The 8,870-nt window shown below is 50.5% G+C and overlaps 2 protein-coding genes across 8 annotated transcripts in view; one reads left to right on the plus strand and one right to left on the minus strand.

Moving 5' to 3' along the window:
- The window catches only part of ARMH3 (armadillo like helical domain containing 3), a 176,667-nt gene extending 171,525 nt beyond the window's left edge, over window positions 1-5,142 (minus strand). For 3 of the 7 annotated variants that reach the window (XM_027112372.1, XM_027112373.1, XM_027112369.1), the window contains exon 1: window positions 567-719. The gene's annotated coding sequence lies outside the window, so the exon portion shown is untranslated. Of the gene's footprint in view, window positions 1-552; window positions 721-5,049 lie in introns of those variants that run through there. The other 4 variants (XM_027112374.1, XM_027112376.1, XM_027112371.1 and 1 more) reach the window with 3 other exon arrangements.
- Window positions 5,143-5,260: 118 nt separating this feature from the next.
- Window positions 5,261-8,011, plus strand: HPS6 (HPS6 biogenesis of lysosomal organelles complex 2 subunit 3). The gene has a single exon (XM_027112368.1). The coding sequence runs from the start codon at window positions 5,444-5,446 to the stop codon at window positions 7,853-7,855; it is 2,412 nt and encodes an 803-aa protein (XP_026968169.1). The 5' UTR covers window positions 5,261-5,443; the 3' UTR covers window positions 7,856-8,011.
- The last annotated feature ends 859 nt before the right edge of the window (window positions 8,012-8,870 follow it).

The following is an 8,870-nucleotide window of genomic DNA, read 5'->3' on the forward strand; positions in this document are numbered from 1 at the left end:
AGCTTCAATGATTGTGTGTAAAGGGCGGGCTGAAGCCCGGCGATCAGAGACTGTAAAGAGGAGACGGGGACCTTCCGGGACGCCTGATGACTTCGGGCAGACAGGGCTTCCTCTAGCCCTTCTCCGAGGTCTTGCCCCACGCCCTCACCCCAGAAACAGGCTGGGAAGAAGGCCACTCGGGTGGGAAACACCTGGGAGGAAAGCTTTCAAGGTAGCCTGAGGGGTCGGAGTCAGCCTCTTGCTGGGTCAAAGGTCGGCGCCTCGGCTGCCAGGAGGGCCCAGCAGGGACCCGGAGCGAGAGGCGTGTGACCGGCACTGGAGGGTTAGAGGGACCGGCAGCTGGAGTAGCGAGCCGCTTCTCTCTCCGCTCCGCCGCACGCAGCCTCTGCGCTCCTCACCAGCTGCCCTCCCTCCCTCTCCCCGCATAACCCCTGTCGTGCCCTAGCGAGCGCAGGCCCCGCCTCCAGGGCCGCCTCAGGGCCAAGGCCTAGTATGGCAGTACCCGCAGAGGTTGGCCAGGTTCGGAGACCGGCCCGGGCCGGCGCCGCTTACCGAGCGCCGCTTACCCTGCCTCCTCCTCCACCACCCGCGCCGCTCCCGGACCGGCTCGCTCCCGACGCCACCGACGCCGCAGCTGCTCCGGGCTCACGGACGCGCTCCCGACCTCCCCAGACCCTTCCCCCGGCCCGCCGTGCCCCGCAGGATCCTAAAGCCTGCCGCGTGATACGTTCGCCCGCGCCGACTGCCTGAGGCTGGCTCGGACCACGATTCCCAGCAACCATCACAAAGACTACGACTCCCAAAATGCACCACGAGAAAGAAATTAGCAAAAGAAACATGTATCAAGAGTCTACTGGATGCAAGTTGAATTAGCAGTTTCTTTAAATATGGCAGACCCTGAAATCGGCAATTCCACTTCCAGCAGTAAATACATCCTCTAAAAACACTGGCAAAGTTTGGAAAGATATATGTTCCAAGCTCTTTATTGCAACTCTGTAAGTGAAAGATTGGAGACAAACTCATTCAATCAACATATATGTAATTGTATGCCTGCTATGTACAAAGCACCGTGTAAATCTGTGTCAACTTGGCAAGTTACCTCTCTGAGTCTCAGTTTTCTCACACGCAAAATGGAAGATTAAAAAAAGACATGCAGAAAATAAAATTAAAAAAAAAAAAGAATCTGGAAAAAAACCCAAAAAAAAAAGACATGCCGGGCAGTGTGTGCGTGTGTGTATGTGTCTCCTTATAATGACTTTATAAAGTTGGTACCTCACAGATAACAAAAAAAAAAAAAAGGTTTTGAGTGATTAAACAGCTTGCTTAATGTTCTAGAGTTAGTAAGAGGTGAAGGAAAGTTTAAACCCAGATCTATCAGGAAAGAGGTCTTAATAGCCCAAAAGCCCAGGTAACTTTTAATTTTTCTTGTCTGTTTACACAGTGGCATAAAACATGATTAGTGGTAAAAAGTTGTACCCTAATAGGATATAAAAAAAGAGTGAGAAGTGGTAATAGGAAGGCATCTTGAGGTGAACCCCAAGAACTACTGTTCCTGAACATGAGTTAGAAGCCTCCTGTACAGCTGAAAGAACCCCTTCCATACCTGACTTCCTTTTAGCACATCTTTGTTGAGCACCTACTGAATACCCAATTCTGGGAGTAGTAAAAAGAAAAACAGTTACAATTCTGAGATTATATTGTAAGAAAGTGATAGACAGATGATAGATAGAAAAATAGATATACAATTAAATGTTTTAAATATCAAACAGTGAATTATCGAAGGTAAGCTTAGAAAAGCTCAAGCTGTAAATGCCCTGAAAATTCAGAGAATGGAAAATTCCCTGTCAATCTTCAGAGGCCTTTTGGGGGAAGATGAAGATGAAATTAAGTCTTAGAGGAGAGAAGAAAAGGAAAGGTGAAAGTGTGAAGGTGAAGAAACACAATACACTGGTGGGAATTGAATTAAATACAGATTCAGCAGAGGGTAAGTTTATAAGTCCACAGACTGAGTAGGTAAGAGCGCAACCTCTGGGATACTGTGGAAATGAATCCCAGGCTGGCTACCTACTAGATGTATGACTTTGGACAATTAAATGAGCTCTCTAAGCCTTAGTTTCCTATCTGGAAAATGGGGATAATAAAATGCCTATGTTATATTGGTTTGGTTATCCAGCACTGAGCCCTTCCCCTCCTTTTCTGGGGGCCTTTTCTTTTGGGTAGAGTCTTTTTTTTTTTTTTTTTTGGTACGCGGGCCTCTCACTGTTGTGGCCTCTCCCATTGAGGAGCACAGGCTCCGGACGCGCAGGCTCAGCGGCCGTGGCTCACGGGCCCAGCCGCTCCACGGCATGGGGGATCTTCCCGGACCCGGGCACGAACCCGTGTACCCTGCATCGGCAGGCGGATTCTCAACCACTGCGCCACCAGGGAAGCCCCTTTGGGTAGAGTCTTGATGGAAAACCAGGCCCTGGGCAACCAAGATAAGTGAGCTCATGTGACCTGGGCTTGGCCACTAGGTGCAACCTCCAAGGGCTTCAGCTCTTGATCAAGAGATGCAGAGATGAAAAGATGGTCAGAACTCATTCATAACAGGTGCTGTCCACAAATGCAGTGACCAAGTCATGCAGCACCAGGGGCTGTGGTGTCCTGGCTGTATGGTTCCTGCAGAAAAATAGTTGTGCTTCCTATTTCCTGGTCTTCAGAGAGTTTGGGTTCCTGCACATTTTCTAAGCCTGTTCTTCCTGTCTCCTGCAGATTCTGTGACCCTCCCCACACCAATGTTCTTCTAGTAAATTTCATTTTTTTTCCATATTTCTGTAACTATTCTATAACTCTTAAAAGGTTCCTAAGTGATATCACACACACAAACATGTGCCTACTCAAGCTTACTCATTCTTTCACCAAACATCTATTGAAGTCTTTCTTTGTGCCAGGCTCTACTCTAAAAGTGAGGATACAACATAATGTACAACACGATAAGTATAATTAACACTGCTGTAAATCCTAAGGGTTCTCATCAGAAGGAAAACAGATTTTTTTTTCTATTTCTTTAATTTTGTATCAATATGAGATGATGGATATTCACTAAATTCATTGTGGTAATATGTAAGTCAAATCATTGTGCTGTACACCTTAAACTTATACAATGCTGTACATCAATCATGTCTCAATAAAACGGGAAGAAAAAATTTAAAATACAGTGGCATATACATATATGCATGCTTTTGTAACCATCAGAAATATGCACATGTGTATCCATCAGAAATATGGCTAAAGGGACTTCCCTGGTGGCACAGTGGTTAAGAATCCACCTGCCAATGCAGGGGACGTGGGTTCGAGCCCTGGTCTGGGAAGATCCCACATGCCACGGAGCAACTAAGCCCGTGCACCACAGCTACTGCGCCTGCGATCTAGAGCCCGCGAGCCACAACTACTGAAGCCCGTGTGCCTTGAGCCCGTACTCCACAACAAGAGAAGTCACCGCAATGAGAAGCCCCTGCACCACAATGAAGATTAGCCCCTGCTTGCCGCAACTAGAGAAGGCCCGTGCGCAGCAATGAAGACCCAATGCAGCCAAAAATAAATAAATAAACTTAAAAAAAAGAAATATGGCTAAAAATACTCAAAAAATATGTAGTGTTACACAATACTGTAAATCAATACTTCAATTTTTTAAATGTAGTGTTTTTAAGTGAGGCTATAACAATGAAAGAAATCCCATGGCAACTAGGAACAGCTGGAAGAGGAGCAAATTTGGGGAGGAAGACGATGTTTAGGACATGTTGAGACTGAAATGTCTATGAGACATCCAGGCAGAAATATTTAGTAGACATTTGGATACCTTCATTGGAACTCAGCAGAGATCTCTGGAGTGTAGATAAATATTTTGGAGCCATTGTCCTAGTGGTAACGGTTCAAGCCATAAGCAGGGAATAAATGGCCTAGGAAGAGGGCTAAAAAAATATTAATAATATGGGGAGGAAAAAAGATAAAAGGGCCCCAAATGGAATTTAAAACCAGTATTTAAAGGATGGTGGAGAAAGAGGAACCAATGGCAATAAAAGTTCTGAAGACAGCACTATTTAAAAAAGAGGAGAATTAGAGGAGAAAGATGCTGTGGAAACTACAGGAGAGACTTTCAATAAGGAAGTTGTCAAATGTCTCAAAAGAGAAAAGGAAATTAAAATGCCTTGAAGACTTCAGGAAAATCTACTTCGGGTAAGTATTGGTTTGAGAAATGAATGGAAGGAGAGAAAGTAGAGTCAACAAATACTAGATCTTTGCAAGAAACTTGACTGTGAAATGAAAGGGAGAGGGAGTGATAGGAGTAAAGGTTGGGGGAGATGAGAATGAAAGAGTGACTTCCAGGACAGGACAGACTGGGGAGTATTTCTATGCTGAGAGCAAGGGGACAGAATGAGGATGATGAAACAGAAACAGATGCTTCTCAGGGAAGTTGCGTGGAAAGGGAGGGAGGGGCAAGCTAATGAAGGAGGGACTGGAGGAGGAGAGAGGAATACCACAGCACCTGAGAAGGTTAATCTGGGGTGGAAAGGACTCCTGCATATCAATTTGTAGGTGCTAAAGAGATTACACACAGACTCAGTGCCATTAAAGTATGTGTTCATTTTGTTTTCTAGCAAAATGTTAGTTTGGGTGACCTGTTGATACAGTGGTTTGGTGCATTGACCCTGGACCCAGATTGCCTGTGGTTGAAATCCCACCTGTATCTCTACTGCTTAACAGCTGTGTGATCTTGGTCAGTGTACTTTATCTCTCTGTACTTCATTTTCCTTATCTTTAAAAGGCGGGGTGGGGTGGGGGAGTCACACAGTAAGGGCTATGGAAGTACTAGCCATTATTATTTTTTCCACTAGTTTGTCATCTCCCTGAAGTTGAGGTTTTCTCTTTTGTTCAGGGTTGTCTACTCAGAGCCTAGCACTTAGTAGGTGCTCAATAAAAATTTCCTGAATAAACTGGGATGAGAGAGCGAGGCGTGGAGGGAAGGGAAGACTTGGTAGTTGGATGCTGGGCGGGCTGGAAGCCAGATACCTTAGTCATACTCTGTGCCGCTCCGCGGTTTCCTGGGGCCTGAAGCAGCGGGCCTACATCCCGTCTCTGAGAGCTTCCCCAGGACTCGCGAGGTCGGAGCGCTGAGACGATTGTGTGCTCCGCGGCTCCACCCCCGCGAGGCTCCTGCGGCCCCGCCCCTGGTGGGCGGTGTTGTGCCGGCAGGGAGTATACCGGCTCCAGTCGCGAGCTAGCCGTGAGGGGCGGGGCGGGGCCGGGCTGGGCGGGGCCGACTCAGCCCGGCTTTGGCTCACCTCATCAAAGAAGGGCGGAAGTCTCAACCCCAGTCTTGACCTCCCTTGGGAACCCGGCACCGAGAGCCGGGCCTCGCCCCACGGGGCGGCGGGCCTGGGCGTGCACTGGCGCGGGCGGCACCATGAAGCGTGCGGGAACTCTGCGCCTGCTCTCGGACCTGAACAACTTCAGCGGCGCGGCCCGGCTCCGGGAGTTGTTGGCCGGGGACCCAGCCGTCCGAGTTCGCTGCAGCCCGGACGGCCGCCACCTGCTGCTGCTGCGACCTCCGGGGGCACCGGGCCCGCAACTGCTGGTCGCGGTGCGTGGACCCGGCGCGGAACTGGAACGTGCCTGGCCAGCTGGCCAGCCCTCACCGCTAGACGCCTTCTTCCTACCGTGGCCGTCACGACCGGCGCTAGTCCTAGTGTGGGAGAGTGGCCTAGCCGAGGTGTGGGGCACGGGGGTGGGGCCCGGCTGGCGGCTGCTGCAGAGCACCGAGCTGTGTACTGGCGGTGGAGCCCGTGTGGTGGCCGTGGCGGCGCCCCGAGGCCGCCTGGTGTGGTGCGAGGAGCGTCAGGCCGGCGCTGAGGGCCGCGAAGGGCCTCCCGCAGTGGCTTTCAGCCACTGTGTGTGCATCCGGACCCTGGAGCCCAGCGGGGAGGCCGGCACCAACCTGGGCCGTACACACATCCTGCTGCACAACTGCCCCCGTTTCGGGCTGCTGACCTCCCGCAAGGACCTGTTCCTGGTGCCCACTGCCACCACCTGGCCTGGCGTGGGCCACATTCTGCTCATCTGGAGCCCAAGCAAGGGCAAGGTGGTGGTGGCTGCCCCATGTCTTGGCCTCTCCCACAGTAAGAGCCTGAATCCTGGAGGAGGGGACCCGTGGGACTTCAGGACCCTGCTCCGAGGCCTTCCTGGGCTGCTGTCCCCCAGGCAGCCATTAACTGTACACACCTGGGCCCCAACTCCCCAGGGCCTGCTGTGGCTTGACTTCAGGGGCACTGTGAGCCTGGTGCAGCCCCACGGTGGTACCCGGGCTGTTGGCACCCTTCAGGAGGCACCTGCCAGCCTGGCAGGGTCTGCAGCACTGGGCGCATTTCATGGCACTCTGGCCTGTGTGCTGGGCTCCACATTGGAACTGCTGGACATGGGCAGTGGGCAGCTGCTAGAAAGGAAGGTCCTAAGTACAGATCGAGTGCATCTGCTGGAACCCCCAGCCCCTGGCATGGAAAATGAGGAAGAGCTGGAGACCCGAGGGGGTCTTCGTTTGCTTTCAGCCGTGGGTCTGTTTCGAGTAGGCTGGGAAGCCCCACAAGGCCTTGAGCTGCCTTCAGCTGAAGATCTGGTGTTTGAGGAGGCCTGCGAGTACTACCAGCGGCGGAGCCTGCGGGGTGCCCGGCTCACCCCAGAGGAACTGAGACACAACAGCACATTCCGGGCACCTCAGGCCCTGGCTTCCATCCTCCAGGGCCACGTGTCCCCATCAACACTATTGACCACACTGAGGGCCGAGCTTCGGGATTACCGGGGCTTAGAGCAGCTTAAAGCCCAGCTGGTGGCGGGGGATGAGGAGGAGGCTGGCTGGACTGAGCTGGCAGAGCACGAAGTGGCACGGCTGCTGAGGACTGAGTTGATGGGAGACCAGCTGGCCCAGCTCAACACCGTTTTCCAAGCCCTCCCTACAGCGGCCTGGGGTGCCATCCTCAGGGCCCTGCAGCTCCAGCCAGATGGGAATGGCAGGCTGAGGTCCCAAGCTCCCCCTGACGTGTGGAAGAAGGTACTGGGTGTTACAACAGGTGGAAAGGAGCCACCCAGTGGGATACTGCCCCTCTTTGAACTCCTGTGCCGATGCCTCTGCCGGCTGGAGCCACGATGGCTGCCACCCTTTGTGGAGCTGGCACAGCAGCAGGGCGGGCCTGGCTGGGGATCAGGGGGCCCAGGGCTGCCCCTCTATCGCCGAGCCCTGGAAGTACTAGGTGAGGAGGGGACTAGGCCTGAAGCACTGGAGCTAGACCTGCTCTTGGGCAGTGGGCGGCCCAAAGCTGTGCTCCAAGCTGTGGGGCAGCTGGTGCAAAAGGAAGAGTGGGAGCGGGCTCTAGAGGCTGGCTTGGCCCTCAGCTCCTCCAGCCCCCTGCTTCGAAGTGAGATCTTCAAACTGCTGTTGGCCGAATTTGCCCGGCACCGCCGGCTTGATGCTCACCTCCCCCTCCTTTGCCGCCTGTGCCCACCAGACCTAGCTCCAACTGAGCTCCTGCTTCTACTGCGGACACACCTCCCAGATGAGTTGGAGCCCCCCGCCCCATTCCCTGAGCCTGGGGCAGAGCCCCCTCTCACTGTGGGCTTGCTCAGAGCCCTGCTGGAGCAGACTGGGACTCAAGGACGACCCTCTGGCCCAGTTCTAAGCCAATATGAGGACATTCTATGGGACCCAGGCACTCCACCCCCTACCCCACCTCGGGGACCTATGTCAGCCCTCCAGGCATCAGACCACCCAGGCCTGGAGGCATGGGCACCATCTGGACAGGGCCTCTGTGTGACTGACACAGGCTGAAAATTGTTTCTAGGACACAGTGATCAGGGAAAGGTGTCTAGGAGTTGGAGGGGGCCAGAGTGGGGACCTGTGTGTGCAATACTCACAATACTCTTCTGGAGCAATTTATATATATATATGTGTGTGGGTGCGTATAATAAATATGTTTGGTCTTTATCCTCAGGTTTCTGTCTTGGCGCAAAGCTCCTAAAACACTTGGAATTTCCTGAGTGATAGAAATATCTTTGTTATAACGTATGGACACCAAGGGGGGAAACTGGCGGGGGGGTAGGGGTCGGGGAGATGAATTGGGAGATTGGGATTGACACATATACACTAATATGTATAAAATAGATAACTAATAACCTGCTGTATAAAATAAAATTCAAAAAAAAAGAAAAACTACATTGCTGGTAGTAGTAATGGTGCTAACCACAGGAGATTCTGGATTTTAAATTTCAAAGTGATAGCTTTAGATTTTATGAGAGTAATAAACAGGAATAGATCCAATGGTTAATTGATGTGCCTTGATTTAGACAAACCTAATAGATTAAAATCCAAGCATACCTCAAAGATAAATTAAGGTCAAATAACTTACACTGCAAATAAATTTACAGTAGAAGCCATTTAAACAGCAAATCCTCACTACATTTTAAATATGATCTGATTCCTATTTTGGGAACATATTTATTAGATAAATTAAGGTGTGCTTTATCATAAAAATGAACACAGATGCAGGGGGAGAGAAAAAGCTAAAAAAAATTACCAGAAAATTTCAGATTTAAACTGGAGATTTAGTTAATATTATATCCAAATATTTTTTAAGTTTTGAATTGTTACTTCCCAAAGGTCAAAGTTTTCATTTTCAACAGAAAAAAGTTGCCTACAAGAAATATTAAAACAAATTAAATAGGGAAACTCTTTGAGGTGGTGGGACTTATTCCAGCTCCCTATGCTTTGTGTTGGAAAAATAAATAAAATTTAACAGTCCATGAGCTTGCTGTATAAAAATTAAATTAAATTAAATTTAAAAAAA

Source organism: Aethalodelphis obliquidens, unplaced genomic scaffold (genome assembly GCF_003676395.1).
Source record: "Aethalodelphis obliquidens isolate GAN/ISIS:26980383/991018 unplaced genomic scaffold, ASM367639v1 scaffold11, whole genome shotgun sequence".
In the NCBI taxonomy this organism is placed as follows: domain Eukaryota; kingdom Metazoa; phylum Chordata; class Mammalia; order Artiodactyla; family Delphinidae; genus Aethalodelphis; species Aethalodelphis obliquidens.